This window comes from Mus caroli, unplaced genomic scaffold (genome assembly GCF_978045245.1).
Source record: "Mus caroli unplaced genomic scaffold, Mus_caroli_1 scaffold_20, whole genome shotgun sequence".
In the NCBI taxonomy this organism is placed as follows: domain Eukaryota; kingdom Metazoa; phylum Chordata; class Mammalia; order Rodentia; family Muridae; genus Mus; species Mus caroli.
Window position 1 is genome coordinate 3,901,088 of NW_028227275.1, and position 23,859 is coordinate 3,924,946.

General features: G+C 48.1%; 1 protein-coding gene across 2 annotated transcripts in view; it reads right to left on the reverse strand.

The window, feature by feature from the left end:
- The window catches only part of Fhip2a (FHF complex subunit HOOK interacting protein 2A), a 28,320-nt gene extending 5,627 nt beyond the window's left edge, over positions 1–22,693 (reverse strand). The window contains exons 1-13 of one of the 2 annotated variants that reach the window (XM_021151638.3): positions 22,326–22,693; positions 15,053–15,131; positions 12,279–12,448; positions 10,558–10,662; positions 10,210–10,332; positions 4,589–4,882; positions 4,254–4,450; positions 2,902–3,016; positions 2,495–2,571; positions 2,219–2,411; positions 1,720–1,889; positions 1,254–1,394; positions 367–457 (exon numbers count right to left, since the gene is read on the reverse strand). In XM_021151638.3, the coding sequence (XP_021007297.1) occupies positions 367–457; positions 1,254–1,394; positions 1,720–1,889; positions 2,219–2,411; positions 2,495–2,571; positions 2,902–3,016; positions 4,254–4,450; positions 4,589–4,882; positions 10,210–10,332; positions 10,558–10,662; positions 12,279–12,448; positions 15,053–15,131; positions 22,326–22,370 (1,800 nt within the window). In that variant the 5' untranslated portion in view covers positions 22,371–22,693. Of the gene's footprint in view, positions 1–366; positions 458–1,253; positions 1,395–1,719; positions 1,890–2,218; positions 2,412–2,494; positions 2,572–2,901; positions 3,017–4,253; positions 4,451–4,588; positions 4,883–10,209; positions 10,333–10,557; positions 10,663–12,278; positions 12,449–15,052; positions 15,132–15,475; positions 18,245–22,325 lie in introns of those variants that run through there. The other variant, XM_029472549.2, reaches the window with a different exon arrangement.
- Between the last annotated feature and the right edge of the window lie 1,166 nt (positions 22,694–23,859).

Sequence of the window (23,859 nt, forward strand, 5' to 3'; positions counted from 1 at the left end):
TTTTCTAGTAATTCACTATTTACTGTGTTTAATGAAGCATTAGCATATGATAGAGTGAAAATAAAAACTAGTCCTTGAGAGCCAGGTATGGTGGCACACATCCGTGATCTTGACACCTGGGAGACGGACGCAAGAGCTCGAGGCCACGAGCAAACTCAAGGCAGCCTGGGAACCGGAGACCCCGAGCCATCAAGAGTGAGGAATGAGCAAATGACCTCTCACTGCTCAGGTGAACCTACGCCTTTCTCTGCAGTCAGGGTTGCTGGCAACTGGGCAGAGTAGTGTACGTGGGGGGAAGGGGGGACGTGACACATGTGTGTGCATTTACACCCCCACGCCCCCTAGTCAGTCAGCCATGCCACTTACCTGCCTGTGGGCGTCTCGGAGGTAGGTGTCATAGCCGGTGCCCTCCACGTGGTAGGAGGACTTCGCTTCATCTGGCACTAGACAGAGAAAACTGAGGGGAAGGACTGTGATGAGCACAGGCGCTTCATGGCAGCACCGGACACACCACAAGAGGAATTACAAGCAATCGAAACCGGGAACAAGAGCAACAGGAACTTGGAAAATCAGAGCACAGGGCGGGTTTTGATAAATGGCCTCTGCCCTCAGATTAAGTTAAGGCTTTATTAAAAAAATAACTAATTCTGTATGTAACACAAACAAACCTAAAAGGACTCAATGTCTGGATTGTGGCACAATGGATTGCTTTACTTATTAATCTTAAAAACTGTATTTAAGTAACTGAACTTGAGATGTTTTTATGGACTATAATTTCATATTTGAGCCAAGTGCCATTTTTTTTTTTAATGTCACTTGCCAGAACCAGGCAATGACAGAGTTAAAAGCAAAGACACCAGGGAAAACTGTCATGAAAAGACACTCGAAAAAAATGTAAAAAGCACAGGTTGAGAAACGAGCAGTTTGTCCGTGTTGCTCTAGCTGTGAACTATGCAGCGTGAAGTCCCAGAGTTAATCCCTTAGCTCCTGTGTCTGTCTCGGTGACTTTTCCCTGGCGTCTGTCGCTTGCAGGCTGACCTCATAGGGTTCTTATGGTGACTGGTCAGTGCTCTGAACGCAAGTGACTTCTCTATGAATACTGACTTTTCTCCTGGTATCAACTGTTGTCCCCAGCTCCATGATCAAGACCAAATCCCTGGCAGCACCTGTGTGCACAGTGCACTCCTGCCTAAGGGCAGAGCAGCCCGGCTCAAACACTCGACACACTCACAACAATCACATGGCGGGCTCACCTGTTGACCACTTTATGCACTTCCGTCTTGCCATCATTTTTGGGATGGTCTGGGCTGGTGCGGGGTGAACAGATCCACTCTTGGTTTGGCAGAGTGTTATCTGGTGAAATGTCAGTAAATAATGGATCTTCCTCCAGATCTCTATGTTTAATTTAATGATGTATAAAAAACAACATTTATTATGATATTTTCTAAACCAAAAGAGTCTTCTGCTAGTTTCTGAGATATATTACATAACTTTTCTAATACAAAGAAATCAGGACTGAATGTATTTAACACGCAAATGACCGTTTTTCACTAACAATCTCAATGGTTCACTACTACTTTAGCTAAAGCTCAAAGAGTATTTATATTTAGCACCTGCCATCTAAGGGGAGTGGGTAACCTGCTGGGGGCATTGTTCAATGCGCCTGTGGAGAGCCCAAGTCCTGGCTGGGGAGATGCCGCCCACAGAGCGGACACTTACACGGCGCCTGCTATCAGCCCGTTCTCCACCACGTCTTTGTCTTCCGGGCACGAAGGCTTGTACTCCGTATAGTTCCTTTCTTCCAGGTTTCTCAGGACCAGGTTGTAGAGAATGTGTTCACTGGGCTTTTGTAGGAGATGCTCAAACATCCTCAGGGTCATGATGCTGATCTGAAACCAGGTTCATGGAAACTGAGGGGGCACCTTCCAGTCAGGTGCCCTTCGAGGGTCAGCCCTGCTGGGTGTTAGAGCCGCGTGAAAGAGACCCATCTGAGTGGTCACAAGCAGAGGCCATTGAGGTGGCTCTCTGGGTAACGGTATCTGACACCAAGCCTGATTACCTGAGTTCAATCCTGGGGACACATGTGCCACCACCCGACCCCTCCCCACCATCCCACCCCTTCCCCTCACAAAATAAACCACAGGGACATTAAAAAAAAAAAAAAAAAAAAACCAACATTCCAAAGAATCTAAGCCCAGCACAGTTGAACATGGCTTACCTCATCAGATATGTGATCGCAATGTTCGATTAACCTATGTCTTAGAGGATGTCTGCTAATTTCTGATAGAGTTTCTGGTTCCCTCTGTTCTCCGAGGATGAAGACCACCATTTCCTGAAGCAGGACGTCTGAGGTCACTTGCCGGACGATGCGGTGCAGCAAGGCCGTCGAGGTCAGAATCCCCATCTCAGAGCTGGGAGGAGCAGACAGGGAGGGGGGGTCAGTGGGCAGAAATGATACAGCGTGGCTAGTTCTGCAAGGTGAGAGGACACTCACGTCTGCATCAGCTGGGGTTCCATGACACCAACGAAGAACCTTTCGTGGATGGCTTTGGCGAGAGCAACAGCAGCAGTCTAGAACGTGAGCATCAATAAATGGACTTGGCCTAAAGACAACGAACTCTCCCTAGACGACAGCACCATGTGGAGCTGGGAACCAGCTGGGTCCTGTGCAAGGGCATCATTTGCTTCTGTACCACCCCCACTCCCCTCAAAACTAAGAACTGGGGGGTGGGGTGGGGGAGAAGATCCCAAAAAGGTAACATCTCTCCAAAGCAGAGAGTTGAGAGTGTTTATAGGCACTGCGTGGGACACTCAAGGCACAATTAAGATACTTTTGGAATAGTGATTCAAGTTTTACTTAATAAACACAAGAACTATCAATAAATAACAAAGAGTTTAAACCTTTTGTGCCTCCTTGATGAGCTGATCACAGTAATCAAACCAGGAAAGAAATGAAATTAAGGCCCGCTTCCCCGGGAACGCCGATGCGTCTTCTTTATGGCTGTATGAGTCCAACCTGTGAGACACAGAGAACAACCTGAGGCCAGGCAAGCGTGGACACAGGGAAAGGAGGCCCCTGAGTGGGCTCATTCAATACAGAGCAACACTGGGTACCAATCAGAAGATACTTATGGGAGACGCAGATAAGAGATGTCCCTTCATACAAAAACCATAAATCAGTTCACTCCTGAAGCTGGAGAAAGCTAATGCAGAGGACCGTCCGGACGGCAGGGACTTGACCAAGGTGCCAGCCGAGAGACAGCAGAGGAGCAGGAATGGGACGGAAGGTCTGCCAAGGCAGGCTCCCTCTGCCCTAGCCCGCAATGTGCTCATGACCTTAACAACTGCAGCTGCCTGTGGGACATTAGCAAAACAGTGTGGCAATCTTCAGAGAGAGTGGCAAAGGTAAACAGATTAAAATATTAGGCCATCATCAATTGGTCTCAATTGGTCTCGGTGGGTTTAAAACAAAAGGGGCTACTGAGCTGGTGGGGGACAGATACCGGGAAGATCTCAGAGGAGTTGGGAGAGGTGTGAATATGGCCGGAATACAATAGGAAAGTCTCAAACAATTCATATAAATATTTAATTTTTAAAACAAAGAAAATATAGGCTGCTGACAGGTGGCAAGTTTGTGCATAGTTCTTAATGTTGCTTTTATTTTAAAATAATTTATAAATGTTATGCAAAATTCCTATTCTCTTCAAGATTTTTACTTTTAGTGTATGCAACGTGTATGTGTCTAGAAATGTGCATGTATGTAGAAATGTGTGGTATGCAATGTGTGTATAGATGTGTGTATAGAAATGTGCATGTATGTGTGTAAAAATGTGTGTATATGTGTGACTGTATGGGAATGTGCACGTGTCTGTGTGTATGTGTAGAAATGCACATGTGTATATGTGTCTGTGTGTGTGTGCATGCATGTGTGTGTGTAAGTGCAGGTTCCCACAGAAGCTAGAAGAGTGGGTCCCTGGATCCCTGAAGGTCGTGAGCTGCCCTGTGTGGATTCTGGGAACCAAACTCTGGTCTTTTACAAGAACAGAGTTGCCTCTCAAAGCCAAAAGCCCTATTTTCTACTAACAACAATGTGGGTGAGTTTGAGAAGCAGAATATGATGCCTGAGGCAAAGGCAAAGGCATCTGAGCTCGGCCAGCCTGGCCACTAAGTGACTGAAGATGAGAATATCCCACTCGCTGATCCCTGGCATTGCTACATCTTCACAGAACAAACACAGAATGAACAGCGCTTACCCCCAGTTAACTGCCTCCACGGTTTCAATGTCTAAGGGGTCCACTGACTGAGGTAGGGCCTTGTACAGGGAGGTGAGTCTGCCCGTCAGCAGCTCGCACAGGCAGGTGCTCTGAGCGAGGCACTTGGCAGCCGCAGGCTCCGGCAGGCTCACCAAGAGCATCAAGCCCTCGCAGGCCTTCACAGCTATCCGGCCGTCCTGAGAAAGAACGCGCACAGGGAACTTGTCAAATTCAACGTAAAAGGACTCAGTGTCTTTCATTAAAGGAAGAATAAATGTGTTTCTACTTTAAATACGTATCGCAGTCGCGTGGGAGGAAGTAAGAAGCTGACTCACAGGACTTCTTGTCAGGTTTAACAGAGAGTTCACTAAGTTGTAGTCCTGGTTTGGCCGGATGGCAGAGGCCTCCGGCAGTGAGGTGACATTGAGGTCATCCAGGCTTGCAGACAGGTCATCCATCTGGTGAGGGGGCTCTTCCTCCGACTCCGTGGGCTCCACCCCAGTAGCACCTGACAGCTCCTGGGGCTGCTGGCACTGGCTGACGTCTCCTGACCCCCGGTCCTGACCTTTTGGGCCATCCTCTGAGATGACACTCAGAGCTCCTCTGGACACCAGGGACTTCGATTTGTTCTGAAAAGAAGTGTGTGTCTCTGTGAGGGTCATGTCCAGAACAGATATCATACCACATAGCTACCAGCTCCAATGACCAAAACCCAGCAATCATCTAAATGGCCTCCCTTCTCCCTGCCTTCTTTTCTGGTGGTGTGCTGGGAACCACGGCCTGGGCCTCATTCAGCTAAATGAGCTCTCGTCTGCCTCTAGAATCATCTCTGGTGCTAACAGGTTTGGGGGGGGGGGCGCGGAAGGGAGGATAGCCATGGTGCTGGATATTGAACGTGAGCCTCACACACGCTTGGCAATGCCGCACCGCACCACTGAGCTACATTTTCAATTTCTATTTTGAAATGGGGCCTTATTTAGTTGCTCAGGTTAACCTCGAACCTCTCTTGTAGTCTAGGCAGGTCCCGAGATGGCAATCCTCCTGCCGCAGCCTTCTAAGTAGCAGCTGTAACAGACCTGTGCATCGGGCCCAGCTTTTATTTTTCTATGATTAGTGTTGCCGGTGCCTAATGGCAGGGGTGGCAAGTGTTACATGAAATGAAAACATACAGACTTAGGCCACCTCTGAGACGTGACAACCCTCCACACTAAACGCGTGCATCGTACCCTGCCCGGGCAACAACGGCCTTAGTGATAACTTTCTGACCACTGTAAAGCAGTGGTAGTAACTGGCAGTTACTGTGACTACACACACATCGCCTCCATGTTAATCCTGCTAGGGTCATGGAGGAGAGGCCAAAACTCACAAGTTCAAAGGTTGACAGCATTAGACTTGAGGTTTTCACACACACACACACACACACACACACACACACACACACACACAAAAGCCTCAAATTTTCTTCAGTTTGTCAGAACTTTTTCTGAGGTTTTTTTCCTTTACCTCTGCTTGGGAAAACACAAGAAACTACCCAAGGACATTTTTATCTGTGTCTGAGGACACAACTTGTTTGCCTGATCCTCACACCCAAACACAAAGAGATTCTTAACTGGAGCAAAACATTAGCTTCCTATTTGGCGCGACAACGGAAATAAGCAATTTCACAGGGTAAAGTTCACTGGAAGCTAGCCTCTCCACAGGGCTCACCGTGCTGACGACGCCATGGGGGCACAGTTGTTAGAAACATTGCCACTGCTGTATGAGGATCACCAGGCCAATCTTGAGACAGATGAGATCATGCCACACAAACAACATGTAGTGAACGACTTGCCAATTCCCTACACAGTCCACAGCATACCGTACTTTACAAAAGAGCAGCACTTGGACCTGTGAGATGGCTCAGAGCAAAGGTATTTGCTGCCAAGCCTTATGATCTAAGTTGGATCCCAAAGCCACACAGTGGAGCAAAACAGCTCCCACAAGCTGTCCTCTGACCGTCACACACACCATGGCGTGTGCCTGCCACACGTGCACCAAACACACTGTTTAATTAGAAAGAGCAAGCGTAGCATTTTCCTCTCAGTTTCTAATTCTGTCAGAACTGCTGTGTCCAAGAAGAGTGCAGAAGAAGGAAGGCCACTCGCTAGGCTGCCATCATGGTCTTCCATGAGGCCAACAAGACAGACAGGCGCTTGGGACTACAGAATGTGAACACGGAGGCAGAGCCAGGGAATCGGTACTTAGAAAGCTCCTGTGTGATGAACTATGGCCATACTGCATGTGCTTCCCGTTCCTCTTATTGGTGCAACAAATCTGTGCGGGTAGCTCCTGACAACACAGATATCATGTGTGCAGGTAACTCCCGAGCCTCTTAAACCAAGACTTCTCTCCAAATAACAGACCTGTGGCAGTGACATCAGATACCAGAACTTACACCCATATGGGCATCAGGTCAGCTCCTGGTAAGGAGAACTGAAATACAATCATCCCTTCAAAGCAGGCTCCTCCGGGCTCCCCTGCTTTGCTCCTGCGCTGGCATCACTTCTCTGTATCCCACATTCCAAGGGCCTTTCCAGTATCCACACAGGAGCATCCTGCAGCACTCTAAGCCTGCCACGGCCACTGCAGACTGGGGGCCCACTCAGCTCAATTCACTGCTTCCCACTCCCCCGCCCGTTTCTCCCTAAAGTAATCTACTCTAAAATGCTGCCTGAAATGTCAGGTATTAAGGCCCAGATCTGACCGCATAATAACAATCCCTGCTAAAATTCATTGGTGGCTCCAAGTGACAAGAACACATGAGCCGTTTGGTGCCACAGCCAGTCCCAGCTCTTCCCACAGTCTGTCCAGTCTCTTCACATCCTGACTTGTGCTGCTTCCCGCACATGCTCATTCCTTTCCATGTGAGCATCTCTCCAGGCCCATCTGGAAGATGACCTCACCCCGGAAGTCTTTCTGATGACCCTGAGCAGATATAATCGATCCATTCTAAGGACGCTTCTCCAGTTTCTTTTGCATCCATTTGGTTCTCAGCTTACGTCACCTGAACGCATGTCCTACCCTGTTCATCAGAAGGGCAGCAGCTGACTCTCACTCTCCTACCACATGCACTGAACACAGCAGATGCCTGTAATGACCAGTTACAGGGACAGTTTCAGAGGAGCAGGGCTGGAGAGCTGCAAGGCAGTGGTGGGCAGTAACGATGGTTACCATCCATAGTAAAGCCCCACCTCCCACAGGCTGTCAGTCATCGAGGATCAGTCATGCTTAGGTTGTGTCAGCTATGAGAAGCTGACCAGTGAGGCAGAATCATGGACCGCAGGACACAAAGTGACCAACAGGAGGGAATAAGAGGCACATTAGCAATTCTCAAACTCAGAAGCAGTGATGACTTCGGTGAAGAATACTCATTCAGCGCTGTGTGCTGTCTGAATAAAACAGACATGTGTTCCACGTGTAAATGGTTCTCCAAAGACAGCTGTGTCACTGGCATCCCACGGCTGACAGACGAGAGCCTGTGGATTTTCTGCTTTTGGTCGATGTCGTCCATAAGACAAGTTTCAGAGATTTCCAGAGAAGTTTGGGGCTAAATCCATGTATCTAAAGCAGTAAGTGTCTAAGACAACAGTAAAAAGAAGAAGAAAGAGAACTTTGAAAAGAAAACCCCAGCCACGAGTAGTGGCCACACTAGGAAGCCTCGACAACACTGAGAATTCTAGGCCAGCCAGGGCTACAGAGTGAGCTTCTGTCTCAAAGAGAAAGCCAGCCAGGCCTGGAGGCAGAGGCGGAAAGAGCTCCCCAAACTGTTGTGGACCGGCCGTGGTGTGGTTGGTATGTTAAAGCTGATTCAGCTCTCTTGGGAGGGATTGTAGACAAGGAGTGAGTCACACTCAGGTGACTTCTTCTGAACCAATCCCCTAATGAATAAAGGAGCCAATCACTGAGCAAGTAGGCGGGACTTCTGGGTAGCAGAGGGGACCAGAGGAAGGAGAGCTAGGTCCTTTTGGACTGGGATAGCATGAGGCCAAGATGTAATTACTAGCGTCTTCTGGTTTCAATGGTGGATCTTTCAGGATTCGCCACCGGAGGAATCAGATTTAATATAGGGCTTACAAGATTAAGTTTTAGCTGTCGCTCCCGGAGACTGAGTGGCCATTGATTCTGAGCTGAGTTTGTGTGGTGTTCTTCTTCTCACTGCGATTTGACTGGGCTCCAGACAGAAAGGTTCACCTGATGTGCACCACAAAGGCCGAGGGGGCTTTGAAGCACTGGGCTGGGGTGGTAATGACCCGCCAGTGGGAACGTAGCGAACTGGGTGGAGACGAGTCAGGAGCTCCGGGCCAGAGAGTCTCCATGAGATAAAAACAGGTCGACCATTGCCTGCCAGTGCATGGCTGGCCAGGCTGCTGGGACAATGAGTTGCCAGAACAATCGCAGGAATATGAGTTCATTTTTAATATTTCCCGCAACACCAAACTAAAGGCCAGCCTGGGCCCACAGAGGAAGATCCTATCTCAAAACACAAGCAAGGTAAAGAAATCCCAGAGCTAAACTAACTTTTTCTTAGTCATAGAGAATAAAAGAACTGAAATGCAGCCAAAGTAACATCTTTAGGAATGCATAGCCTTGACTAACAGAAGCATTCTGAAGCAAACTTGAAAGACAAGATAATGACTGCATGTGTCAACAGGAACAGAGACAGGCGCTTCATGGCCAGAGTACTACGCACAAAATTAAATTCACGAAATTTTGCAGCTGACCTGCCTGCTCATTGCTGGGAATGTTGCAGATAGGACCCCCAATTATTTACTCAATAGCAGAAGAGAGACCAACGTTTTAGAATGTCAAACTCAAGAAAAACTAAAAACCTCACAATGCCCTGAAACCGTGGGTGACCACAAACACTGCTGATGGCAAAGTCACTTTTCCTAAAGTGTGCCTCAACGATTACACTGCTAAGAAACAAGAAAGGGGCTGAGACCTGGCTGCACTGTCAGCATCTCCCCTGCAAGCATGAAGGCTTCCCTGAGAGTCCCGGCACCCCCCCCCCCCCCAGCAGCACAAGCTATGCTCCCTGAACGGGGGTGGTGGGGGGTGGTGGGGGTGGGGGGGTGGGTGGGGTGGGGTGGGGTAAGGACAGGAAGCTCCCTGGGGTGCCTGGGAGCCAGTCTATCCTAATCACTGAACCCCAGGTTTGGGGAGGGACTCTGTCACACATGCACACATGCTATGTAGACATTATTTTTTAAAAGAGATTAAAGCCGGGCGTGGTGGCGCACACCTTTAATCCCAGCACTCAGAAGGCAGAGGCAGGCAGATTTCTGAGTTCAAGGTCAGCCTGGTCTACAAAATGAGTTCCAGGACAGCAAGGACTACACAGAGAAAGCCTGTCTCGAAAAACCAAAAAAAAAAAAAAAAAAAAAAGAATAAAAAATAAAGATAAAAAAAGATTAAAGGAAAAAAGAAAGTGAACAAAAGCAGAAAGCAGACTCGGTTTATTTTCCTCTCTTAAGCTGTCAGTAAAATTCAAAATATCAATAAAACAATGCCTTGATTATGGCTATAAAGATAGTACAAAATACTGCAGCATCCAAAAGGGAAAAAAAGCTGTTGGCACCTTGAGATTCTGTTCAGCTTGCCCACCTCTGCATCTGCTGTCCTTTCCTTCCCCCTCCCCCGCTCCCTCTGAGCCTCCTCCCTCTGAGCCTCCACCCTCAGAGCCTCCACCCTCAGAGCTTCAGCTTGGTGTTCAGTCATCTCATCTCAGTCCTACCCTATCTGGTTCAACTGTAGTCCTTGAAATTCTCTTTCCAGGTTGACATAACCACTGCCAGTTGAAATAAACACTGATCTTAAATGAACACTGCTTCTTGTCGGCAGACTTTGCAAACCTGACTTGCTCCCGAGAGGACTTAATTTCACTTTTTCTAATGAGCTGCAGAGCAGTGCCACATACCTCCAGGAAAAAGTTGACCAAGTAGGGATCCTGTTTCAGCTTTGCACACACGATGCAGAGAAACTGGATCTCTTCATTCTCCGTTGGCGTTGCAAGGACCTCACCACAGAGTCGAATTAATTTCTGTCAAAAAAAAAATTTTTTTTTTTTTAGATTTAAAATTCTCTTTGTGATGTGATAACGTATAGAACATTACAGAGAAATATAAACATAGTGAGATATAAGAAAACCCCAAATATTTGCACATTTTCATGGTATGTTACAATAATTTTCTCCCATTATTTTTACTCTTAGAAAAACAATACAGAATTCAATGTGGTTTTAATCTGAGGTCAGGGGAATGGATACCTGCACAGGCCTGTGTACGTTGATGTGTGGAAGCAGGGGCTGCCGGATTCTTCCCAGAAGCTTGGTATAGAACACCAAAACCTGCTGCTTCATTCCTGGAGGGCACTGGGCGGGGCGAACAGAACAGAACACATGCAAAGGTTCACAGCAGGACAAGACGAACTGTGTCTGTGAGTACAGCCGCCTTCAAAGGCAAAGCCACGGGCCACTTAATGATTTTGCCAGGATAAAAAATTTTCAATTAATATTCACAACTGGCCCTCTAGAAAACACAATCATACATCTGAGACTGTAACATGACTGTGTGGTCACAGCCTCAGGTGTGTCCCACACACACCACGGTGAACGTGTGTTGTTGAGGCTCGTGTGTACTTCAGGTACCACTAGGCTGGGACAGGAGCCTATGAAAGCTGACTCCCTGCCAGACCGTGGGGAGATTCTATAATTTACAGCAGCGAACAAGTTGTAACACAGACGTTAGTAAAAAGGAACCCTATGGCACAGACTTATAAAGAACATCACTAGGAAGTCTTATAGCATGCCAGCTAGTCTACTGGAAAAGCAGCAAGCCTGATGACCACTCTGGATTAAAAGTGCCTGAGTCAGGCAAGTTGTATTCGCTGTGATAAAGCAGGTCACAGTTAAAACGGTCAGGAGATGTGCGCACCCAAGGTTCATCACAGAAACGCTATGTGCAAACAGTCTAGAGTCTAATCTGCAGCACAATGGTATTTTTAGGGTAATAACTCCCTCCTATTATTCAGATAAAATGTTAACGATATTTATAATCACTTCTATCAGAAACAAATTTGCTAGCCGTACAGTTACTACCATTTTGCTAAAACATTAAACTAATTGGATTTAGTGTTATAAAATCCCTCATTGCAAAGATGGGGATAAGGAACATAAGGGTACGGCTCTGGTTCTTAGGGGACAGGGTTCACTCCTTAGAGAAGAGTGCACTTAACTTAAAGTCACCTCAAAATAAACTGGGCATTACAGGCTTTGTTAAAAAGAAGTCGTCTTTAATACGATTTGCAGCTATGTGTCATTAAAAATGTCCATTGTACCCTTTTAGTGTTTTACTTTACAGAGACTCACAGAACCACACTGAGCTTTCCAGCTGGAGGAGGGTTCTACAGTCACTTCCAACTCCAGTTCAAACAATGCAGGTCATATCAGCATGCAGCTGTGCGGTGGACGGCATCCTGGGCCTGTCTGTGCACACTGTGGTGTCCACTGCACAAAGCCAGCTGACATTTCTCAGAGCATGCCCTTGCTCTGGTGCTAGGGATGCGTGGGTGTGACGCTGCGGTGGTGGAAGACACTATTTATAATAATATTAGATTTCCAATTTTTTTTCCAAACTTCATTAGGCCTAAAATCTGCATGACATCCACTGTGACTCTGGGAATGGCAGAATAAGCAACAGTGTTGTTGGATCGCAACTCTCACGGAGCGCTCACCCTTCTGATTGTGAACAACTTGTACTTGTTTATCTTCATAAATGTTTGTCCTGGGATTCTATGTGGCTAAGTAGGAGTGTGGTCAGAGCACTGGCAAGCTCTGCTCTCTCTCTCTCTCTCTCTGTATGCCATAGCTGCATAAGACACATCCCACCCCCCTCATTTCCCCCACTCTGCCACGAGCCATTCCCATCTCTATATCTGAACTGGGCACCTGGAGCTTCACCTGTGTTACACAGAGGGGCGGGGACTTACGTCGGCTTTCCCTAAGGTGTATAATGTTTCCAAGATCTTGTGATGGAGCAGGTATTCCATGCATGGCCCTGTCTCTCCAGATTCCCGCTCATTTTCTTCTTGGACCAGTATGTCTAACATCTGTTCCAGGTGGGATGGGATGTTTGTGTCAGTCACTGGGGCTTTATCATCTAAACAATAGAAAAACTCATCAAATACATACTCAAGAACCCTCTTTAAACTTCCTATGTGCGACTACATTACCCTCCCCTCCCCTCATCCCAAGTCAACAGAAAAGTCTGAGCCACGCACAAGAGGTTTGCTCATCGTGTGGCTGGCTATCTTTGTTAGAAACTGTGATCCATCTCCTGGAACATAGCCCGTCAGTGAATAGTCGCCGGTTATCAGCTAGAAACGGTCCCTGAAAGACAAGCTCGAGCCTCTGTCTCCTCTGTCCGTTGTTTAAGCTCTCACGGATCCTGCGCCTCTGCACATTCTTCCTGCTTCCTATTCAGGCGCTCGGACGTTTACAGCCCACATCAGACCCTGCTCGATCGCCCGACTCCCCTTCTCTCCACCCTCTCTCTATCCCAAGACTGCCTGACTCAGAGCACACCTGTCCCTAGTAACTAATATGTACACTTACTTCTGCTACCAACTAGAGAGAGAGAGAAAAAAAAATCCTTTAACTTGAGAATGTACGTTTCCTTAAAGCCCCAGAGAAGGGGGAAGAAAAACCACAAAAGCTGATAGTAATAGGGGAGTCATCTCAAAAAATACCTTTGCAGATGAGATGCAATGTGCTCAGTGCATGCAGACTGCACATTACATGTGAAGGGCCGGCCCAGCCTTAGTTACTATGGAGTTGCACAGGATTCTTGTCTTTAAACACGAGTTACCTGTGACCTCATCAGCTTGCCAAGCGGCCCACCCCATTTTTTCACTTGGCCCGAGTTAAAGGATGTGTGTCTCATCTGCATATTTACCACTGTGACTGCACAACCCTCAAGACAGCAGGTTGTCAAACCTTAGCACTCAGGGCACGTGAGGCCCACCTCAGTTCTAACAGAATGATATCAGCATGGCAAGGAATGGCCATTGCTTATGTTTGTGGGAGCTTCAGCAGCAGATGACACTTGCAAAGGATACTATGTGGCCCAGAAGGGCCAAAGGATACATAGTTTGCTAATCCTCAAGAGTCGCTATTGTATCCGCCATATTTACCCTTTCTGCTCACTGATTAAAACGGACTTGCCTATCCTGGCTGCCTCATTACCATGGGCAAACCATTTACCAGCCTCCTGAAGGCCAAGCCCCTACTTGAGCACTAGCTTCTCTTTCCTACTAAAGACGATGCTCGTGAGCAACCTTACCAGGGAACACGCTAACTCTGCTATGTGCCCTTCCCTTCCCTGGATTCTGTAAAATCTTCTCCCAAGACTTCTTTCCCTCCCCGCTTCTGTTCCTTTTTGTACATGTTGTTGCTGGAACCTAGCACCTAACTTAAGCCAGGCAAGTGCTCTACCACTGAGATGCACCCCCATCCCAACAGCTTCCACTTTCTGAGATAATTAAAACATCTGGGGGGATACGGGGGAGATGGCTCAGTGGGTAAGGTGCCTGGCATCCAAGCATGCAGCCCTGAGGTCAGATCCCTAACACCCAGGTGCTGTGGCTATGGCTGTGGCTGTGACCCCAGTTCTGTGGGAGAAGAAGACAGGTAGGTCTCAGGCACTCACTGACTAGTCAATCAGTTAGCTCCAGTAAGAGACAGTGTCTCAAAAAGTATGGTGGGTAGAGCCAACAAGACTGCTCAATTGGCAGAGATGCTTGTGTGCAAGCCTGATGACCTGAGTTCAATACCCAGAGAGAACCAACTCCCCAGAGTTGTACTCTGATCTCTTATATATACACCAAAGCATGCTTATTCATACACATCACATGTACAGACATACAGACACACACACACCCGGACACACCCGGACACACACACACACACACACACACACACACACACACGAGAAAAGGAGCGGGAGAGAGGGAGGGGAGGAGGGAGGGAGGGGAGGAGGGAGGGAGGGGAGGAGGGAGGGAGGGGAGGAGGGAGAGAGGGAGAGAGAGGGAAAGAGAGATTGATGTTAAAAGGTGGAGTGCTTGAGGAAGACACCCAGTGTGGTCTTCTGTCCCTCCCTCCCACCCACACACTAAAGAAGTTATAACCTCCTTTGCCAAGCATTTCCCTCTCAGATCTCTTTACACAATAATCCTCAGGAGAGCAATCCACATACTGTCTAGACACGTTTTCTATACATTTGCTCCTAAACTTAGTCATTGACCATCTTTTCTCAGGCACTCAAACAGACTTCCTCAGGAACACCAGTGAGAGGCTGAGGGATGGAGCAGTAAACATGAGTACCAGAGTGAGGGCCTCCCCAGAGAAACACAGCCAAAGGGCATCTCGGTCTTCCCTAGCCTGAAGTAACCACCTGTCCACCCTTGACCCCAACACCCACTGCCACCCCTCCCATCATGCCTGCTTCACTTCCCCCCAACACTTATCTGACACGTCGTGTGTGTGTTCCCACTTACTGAGTGCCTCCCCCAGTCGACACATGAGCTCTGTCAGGTCAGGGCCCTGTGTGTGTGACTGACTACTCCACTCCCCCATGCCTAGAATGCTCAAAAGCTACATTTTGCATGACCCTAAAAGACGAGTCCAAGGGAAAGTTGTTTAAAGTTAAAAGTCAAGTAACTGAAAACTCATCTTGAAGCAGATCTTAGGCGTGGACGCTGCTTACCTGAAGTTTCTATGTAGTAGTGGGTAATCGCCTTCCAGTGATAAACAAAATCTTCTTGTAACGGAAGAGACGGCGCGAGCTGCACAAACACAAAAGACCAGACTTAGAAGGCGGCATTAAGTAAAGGCTCCTGCAAACCTTAACATTACACGTGTCCATGACGCAAGAGAAGCGCCACAATAAAGGGGGGAAGCTTGATTTTATGTCAAATATCAAATAGACCAAAATGAGTTCAATCCAGGGAAGCAGAATGAATTATTAAAAAGAAAACCACCTTTATCAATATTATTAGTAAACTACAGCATTGACCTTTTCCCTTCTTCTGTTATCACATGGCTTCAAAAGTGACAAAGCCAAACCCCCATTATTCTGTGACCGATGTATCTGTAAAATAACATTACTGATAACCTGAGGCCTTTGTACCTGGGACTTTGGAAGGCGAGAGGGTGAAGAGTCGCTGGCAATCACTTACGTATCAGCACCACAAATACACTGCACTGCCGGCATCATAATCTGATTAAAACTGCTCCCTCCTTTCCACGGCATTCTGATGTAAATCTTTTCCTTTCTAAGCCTAGATCATGCAGTGATATTTTTAGCAAAATAACTACATGAACAAGACACTACACATTTAAATTCTACAAAATGTGTCACACTGCAGGCTTTGAAATGCACTTCATAAGTTTTAAGTCCATAATTACATCCTTCAGCCATCTTGCTGCAAGCCGGCCAGCGTTGGGGAATTGGTGTTAAACGGAAGAAAGGTAGGCCTGGCCTCTCCTTCTCCAACTCTTTTCCTTGAAAGAGTGAGAATGGAAGCCAGGCAGCCTCGAGCTGTCATCAACCTCTGTTAGAAAGTCCTGTGCTGACCCACGGAAGGGTAGAGCTAGAGGTTTCTGTCCTGGGCACAATTACGTTACAGTCTGACTGGGTAAACTGCCATTTCATGCTTCTCCTATCAGTGCCAAGAATGTCCAACCCTTGGACATTGTGATCAGATGTTGCCATCTACAAAGCTCACTCTTGAGAATGTAGCAAATTGAGTCCACACACACACACATACACACACCCCCCATACCCCATGTCTTAAGTCTCTGGTTTTGTGTTGGGCCACACTCACGGCTACCTATGGCTACAGACTGAAGATGCCTGCCAGCTGAACTCCTGCAGTCAGGCCTCTCTTAACTTCCACCTGTTTCATGTTGACCTTTGGCTTCCCAGCTAGTGACCTTGAGGTTGACAACTCTGTCAACACAATTTCTCAACTCTTGGGCAACTTATGGGTACCGTCACAGGCATGGTAAGTGTCTCAATCCACAGGTGCAGTATGTTTTATGAAAATGGAACTGAAGAGTTTTGATCTGCCATTGGCTTCTTAAAGCCAATTCTTCCCACACTTGCCTATGTGCACAGAACGTGAAGAAAATAGAAATGAATATTAGGTGTAGTTGTGAAAGACTTAACAGGTGGCTAAGCTTTGGGAAGACTTAGCTTTACAGAGTTAAATTGACTAACAATTGGGACAAACACAGGAGGAGTTGATTCTTTCAAAGAAAGGGATGTGGTTTTTAATGTAGCAACGATTTCTCCTTTTAGGTTGTTACAGAGTATCCTTCCCCCAGCTTTCCCCCCAGCAACACTACACAGCAGACACATCACCAGGCTAGAAGTCTCTGGGGGATGCAGTGTGTGTGTGTGTGTGTGTGTCTGTGTGTGTTTGCCATATAATACCATCAAATCCCAAGCACGATGGCGACATTCCTTCAGTGCAGGAGGGAGACAGATAAACTGTTCTGAATTGCTAACGACTCAGATGAATAACAATCCCATTCAAAGGAGAATTCTCTTTCTCTTTCAGACTCCAGCAAACTTGCCTTTGTTTTAGATCTTGAAAATTGCATAAAAACATTCATCCTCTGATAGAGATCCATGAACCAACAGCAGGAGACTATAATTTAATTTTTTAGTATTTGGAGATTAATTTCTCAAGTCTCTCATCCCTACAGCCACTTCAAATCGCCAGGACACCTATCTGTGATCTCCTGTTTGTCTGCCTTGGACTTCCTGTTCTCCTATCTGGAATCTTCGTCTCTCTAGGAAGTTTCCTCTTCTCCATTTTGAAGCACCTGCCACTCCGAGGCTTCCTAGCCTTGAGGCCAGCTTCTACCTTGGCTTAGCTGTCTCTCCCTTAGGTTGTAACTGGACAAGGGCTGGGTGGGGCCAGCCTTTTCATCATGCAGACCCCGATTTTTAACTCAGTGATGGAGCAGAGTCAGCATCAAACACTCATCCATGAAGAAATGGACGGCCACCAGGGGCTGACATGTGATAGGTAGGCGTGCAGGCCAGCACTGCACAGGCCACACACGCTCACTGGCAAAACTGAAGATCAAACCTAGGGCTTGGGATGAGCAAACATCAGGCCCCACCCCCAACACTTTAACTTTTACATTTTAACTTTAACTTTAACATTGTAGCAGGGTCTCACTGACATTCTGGGTAGGCCTTGATCTTGAGACACTCTAGCCTCGCGCCATCATACCCAGCCTAGAACAGCGTTAAACTCTCGAAGTTCTTGGCTTTGCTCAAATTCCCATCAAAGTCTACCTATTAACTGACTTGCTTTTTGCTAGAAACCTGGACTCTGCCCAAATTGTTCAATATACAAACGAACCTCCTCAACAATTTGGACAAAAGGTTCAAGCCATTATCTCTGCTTTAAATGTCTACAAAATGCTCATCTTAAAAGATCTTTTAAAGTGTCTTTTCCTACCCCAAACTTATTTTATCTGTTCTGTTGTTTGTTTTTGTTTGAGGCAGGGTCTCCTATAGTCCCAGCTGGCTTCAAACTCACTACATAGCTGGGGCCTTCAATTCCTGATCCTCTGGCTTCTGGTGCCTGGCGGTGGGGGGTTGGGATTATAGGCGTGTACAACCACATTGGGGGGGGGGTCTTCCTTTGCTTTTCCATCCTTCCTTTCTTTCATTTATTCACTTTACACCCCACTCCCTGTCCCACTTCCTGTCACTCCCAGTCACTCCTTCTTGCTTTTAAGACAAGGCTTTATGGTAGAGCCCAGGCTGGCCTGGCACTCGGTCAGGAAGGTCAGAGACACAAGTGTGGGCCCTGACACCTGCTTCCTCAACTTCCTTAACACCCGCCCCCGCTATCTTTTCCACCTCTCTCCTACCTAGTTCCAGTCTTACCTCTTAGAATCTTCTCTGACTACCCTTAAGATCTGCCCTCTTCCTCCTACAACCCCCCCTCCCCCAGCCCCCATGCAGCCTGGCTAAACCGATCTTTGAAGCGTTATCAACACAACTCTCCTATACTGCTCACTTTAACCTCTGCAGCCGTCCTGTGCACAAACTCTGTATGCTCCGTGTCAACTCAGAGGGACAGCAGCTGGACTGGACCCTGCTCTCTCTGACTCCAGGGCGGATCAACCCTGTGCATTCATTACACTATGACCTCCCGTGTGTGCTTAGCCAGCTGGCACTGGGAGCCAAGCAAGACGCAGACACACCGTGTTCCCTTAGTGTGCCGGTGCTTTCTTTCACTCTGGCTCTGAAAACTCTTGCTGAGTAAGAGAGGGGCTCAAGTCCCAAGACAGAGCAGTTTTCAAGAATTGGTAGCCAGGAGGCAAACTGCTAAAGAGAGGCAGAGGATCAAGGCCAGGCTGGGTTACAGCTGAGAGGTGGCTCAGAGGTAGAGGGTTTGCCTAACAGACAGGAGGCTTGGGTTCAGACCCCAGCATGGTAGATAGGATGGGATGCTGATCCCAACTACTGGGTATGAACTGTGCTTTGAAAACACTGCCTTCTGAAGGATGACATCCACTGAGTTAGTTAAAACAGACAAAAGCTCAGGGGCTTGCCCTTAATCCTCCCCGGAATAAAAGGAAAGAGCCAAGATGGTTGAGCCACAAGGGTAGAGCCACGAAGATGGTAGAGCCACGAAGATGGAAGAGCCACAATGTCTCTGCAGGACCTGGCCCTCAGCTAAGTGGGAACTGCTAAGACAATGAGATCTAACCTAGGACTAACTTTAGGACAGGCCTCATCAGAGTTGAGACATGTGGCAACTAGCTGACAGAACACAATTATTTCTAAGATACTTACTAATGGATTCCAGCTACGTGGATTTGAGCTACGTGAGGGAAGAGCCATCCTTGCGGGAAAGAGAGGAGAGAATTACACCACAGGTCTTGGCTCTTCTTCATGTGTGAATGTCTTTCCTAACCTCACATCGTGTCTATCAGGTTAAAACACATAAATGTGAAGCTATGAAAACACCTTCTATTTCCCCAATTTGTAAGTAGTAAATGGCAAATGAAGAAAAACCATCTAAACGATGCACACCAGGTGTGAAAACACTTCCTTGTAATCCCAGGTACTTGCAAAGCTGAGGCAGGAGGATTACAGGTTTAAGTACAGCCTCAACAGTTTAGTGAGGTCCTAGTTCAGAGTAAAAGTCTGAAGGCTGGATTCAGGTAAGTTAAGGCCGGATTCTGTTTAGCATTTAAGAGGACCTGTTACTCTTGGAGAGGACCAGGTTTGGTCCCAGGGAACTCGGCATCCTTCTCAGACCTCCACAGGCACCTAGCATACACTCGGTTCACAAGAATACACACAAATAAAACACTCATACATACAAATAAAATAAAGTAAATCTAAAAGTTTGTTTGTTTGTTTTTTGTTTTTTAAATTTAAAAAGGATAGGTCCTAAGATGGCCTAGCAGTCAAAAGCAGTTGCTGGTGTCTGACTGCCTGAGTTTGATTTCCCAGGACCGGCACCCGTGAGAGAGAGAAAAACTGACTCCCGAAAGATGTCCTCAGACTTCCGCCTGATCATGTGCTTGTGATCACACGTGAACATGTACGCTGGTGCACACGCATGCACAAAAGGACACGCATGCTGAGAAAGCCAGAGTAGAAGACTGTGGGACAGCTCTTACCTATCATTCACCAAGCCCTGGGTGAAATCCCCTGTACCAGAAACTAAACAGAAATCAAAGCATGAGCCTATAACCCCAGCTCTCCGGGGTGTGGGGGCAGCAAGGTCAGGAGTGCAAGGCCATCTTTGGCTGCACAGCAAGTCAAAAGATGTGAGAGGCCTTGACTCAAGAACAAAACAAACACAAAACTCACACACCTCATCTAACCTCATCTAGATGAATCTATATCTGGTCAACTTTAAAAACCACTGCAGGCTGACCTGACTGACTACCAACACCCAGATGCTGACACTACAAAAGGCTGGGACACCAACAGAAAACAAAAACAGAACAAAAAAGAGGTCCGGTCACCTGCAGGCCTGGGGCTCCCTCCCAAGTCTGAAGTACCCGGAGGATTCTGTTCTTTAGTGTGCTGGGTCAGAATGTAAAAGGTTAGAGAAAAAGCCAACAAATTAAGGAGCAGGAAGACTTGTTTATGGACAAAAGCAAGCAAAACAGTCAGGGAGAGTGAGTAACCGAGGAACTAATCTTGGGTTATGAAAAACATTCTTCAGCTACCAGACGATGGCTTGTTTATCATTGTCTGGGGGAGTTCTTTCCCAGGACAATGTTGAAGGGGCGAATAAAAAAAAATTCTTCAAAGGATGAGGGACCAAATCTATAAGATCTTAAGTTCAGGGCCAGCCTGGACTACATGTGACCCCTCCTAAGAGCAAAGCAGAACCAATCACATATCAGGAGCAGTCCTTTCTCTTGGCAAAGCGTGTGGGTGGTTGTAACATAGCTTAGAAACCAGCATTGAGCAAATGAACTTGACATTTCCACAGGCCAGACATTTATTCCTGGGACTGGGTGAACCTAGTGAGTGCCTCCCTCCTCACGGCAAGACGGGGAAACTGGATATTACAGAGCCAGAGGCTCACGCAGGTAATTTGATAGATGCTAATGATACACGTAATTATAAAAAGATTACCAAAACAGAAAACACAGGCCTTGGGACCAAACTGAGTCTATAAACCAAAAATCCTAGCCAGGCTTAGAGACATGCCTAGAATTTAAGTACTCCAGAGGCTAAGGTAGAAGTTCGAGGCCAGTCTGAGCAGAGCTCAAGTGAGTTCAAGGCCACCTTGGGGCACTGGGCAATTCTCTATCTCAAAATAAAATAAAATAAAATCCAGTGGGAGTGCTTTTATCTAGAACATGGCAGGCCCCAGGGTTTCATCCATATAACTTATTCATAGTTATCTTTTAGTTATCATTCTATCAAGCAATGTTGAACTTTAAAAGTTTGATGACTCTTTATAGTCTGAAGTATAATACAAAATATCAATATAGCTGTTGTTAAAAGTTTTAAAAATTATTTTACCAATGCTGTTGCACACTGACTCCATATTAAGCAAGAAAAGTAGAATTGGTATCTTAGAGTGCAGTTCTCTCCCCCATGTGTCAACACTGCTCCTCAGGAAACCCCATTTCTTTCTTGTTTGATGTGCCACCAAGCGAAACCCAAATTCCACGAAGTATGTAAAAAGCAATTGTGTTAAAGTTTTGTCTCCATATCTGAAATTCACAACTCTAATTTTCTTAGCTGACCCTAAAAACCACCGTGGTATTTTGTCATCTTTTTACTTTTCTTTAGAAAGTCATGTGGATTTGAAAGTGCTACTATTAGGCCATTCTCAATATGCAAAGAAAATGCCATTAAAAAAAATAAAATAAACACAGTAACTTTCTTCACATAGGGTGATACTCAGTCCAAAATTAGCAAGTAAAATAAAGCAAAGGGTTTAATAGCACCGGCAAGAAAAGCATTCTCTTCCTAGGTTTTTGGGTGCTGTACGTTTGGCGGTTTGAGTTCTGTGCCCCCAGTGCTGTTTAGGACCAGCCTCACAGTACAGCGGTTGCAGGCTGCGCCAAGAGCCTCCAGGAAGCGCATTACAGACAAGAAAAGGGAAACAGATGGTGTGAGCTGGGCGATCGCGGACCCGCAAACTCCCGCAGATCAATCACCGAGGTCCGGCCCGAGGTGGGCCGCCGGGCCGGAGCTGGCAGAGCCGGTACCGGTGTGGACCGGGGCCCAGGGTCCCCGCCGCTCCTCTCCCACCCGAACCAAAGCAAAAGCAAGCCCTGCCCACAGGCACCGCCGTTCTTTTGTCTTGCGCGGCGCTGGCCACGTAGCCCCGGAGGTTAACGGCCAGGAGGCCCCGGGAGCCGCCCGGTCCCCGGCTGGAGAGCAGAGGCCCCGGGGGTGCCCAGGCCTCGCCGCAGCCTCCCTCCCCGCGCCCCGCAGCCCCCCGCGCCCCACTCGGCCTCACCGCCTCCACGGCATGCTGCAGGATGGACGTGAGCTTGGAGAACATCCTGTCCCGGGACTGCAGCAGCTTCTCCCGGGACGACCTGGAGAGCTCCTCGATGCGCCGCCGCCGCCCCTGCTGCGGCTGCCCGGGCCGCTCCAGAGTGAAGGCCGGTGCGGGCGGGCCCGGGCGGGGAGCGGAGGGCGGAGGCCGGGCGAGAAGCGCGGCGGCTCTGATCGGAGGACGCGGGGCCGCGGCGGGCGGCTCCGAGGTCGTTCGGCTGCAATCGGGGCCCCGCGGAGCTCAGCGGCGGCGACGCGGACACGGTGGCAGGAGCTCGGGCTCTTCCGGCTGCCGTGCCCGCCGCGGCCTGCAGGGGACGCTGATGCGGCCCGGGGAAGCCCAGGTCTCCGCTACGGGCGTCGCTGGACGCGGGGCGGGGCGCGCAGAGGCCACGGCGGGGAGGGCGGGGCCAGCAGGGAGGGCGGGGCCGACTTGAGGGCGGGGCCGATGGGAGAGCAGGGGGGGCGGGGTAGGCGGGGCGCTGAAAGGTTGAGGCCAGCGGGGAGGGCGGGCCTGGCGTGGTGCACCCAGCGGTGCTGGCACTCGCCTCTCGGTGACAAGAGAGCAGTGTGAGGATTTGGCAGCGACGTGTTGACGCTGCGCTTGCGTACCGTACGTAGGGCAAGACTGGAAGGCCGCTGGGAAAATACCAGCATCCCGAACGCAAAAAAACGGACAGCGGGTCCACGTGCTAGGGATTCGACCACATCCAAATGCAGGTGGGAAGATCCCGCTAGATTAAAATAGCTTATCCTTATCAAAACCCGGAAATGCCAAATGGACACGTGGGACGAGGGTTCGGTTAAATAACGCAGGATGGTGGCCTACAAGGTTTCAGTGTGTTTCTGGAAAAGGAAATAATATTCAGGATGCCTAACACCGATGAGTGAAGCCGCAAGTTAATGAGCCCTGGGCTGGAGGCTTCCTAAAACACTATGCAAATGTGTATTAAACAAGGCCTAGAGGAAACACTGACCATTTTAAGATGGTTGATACAACTTCTGAAAGTCTGAAGAACTTTGTTTCAAGCTGGTATTAGCATTTCACGAAGAGAATCGGGGAGTTCTGCATTAGGGTGAAGTAGATTTCTCATTAACAGGGATGAAAAATACCTATTGATAGTATAATTCGTTGAGCAGAGGGCAGAAGAGGGCGCCGCAGCTCTGAGCAGGGTTGAGAAGCCTGTTTGGATCCAGCTCTGCCATTCTGGGCCGTGAGGTTACCAATGTAGCAGTGAAGAAAGCCAGGGATCACAGGCTCTCCTTGTTATAACATTAGTAACAACACAAGAGGAGAGGAAACCCAGAGAGAAGGTAAGGGGAGACTCGAGTCTTTCTCATGCTTTGGTTGTTTGCTTCTGCTATGCTCAAAGGCAGGTAAACAGCCGGGCGTGGTGGCGCACGCCTTTAATCCCAGCACTCGGGAGGCAGAGGCAGGCGGATTTCTGAGTTCGAGGCCAGCCTGGTCTACAAAGTGAGCTCCAGGACAGCCA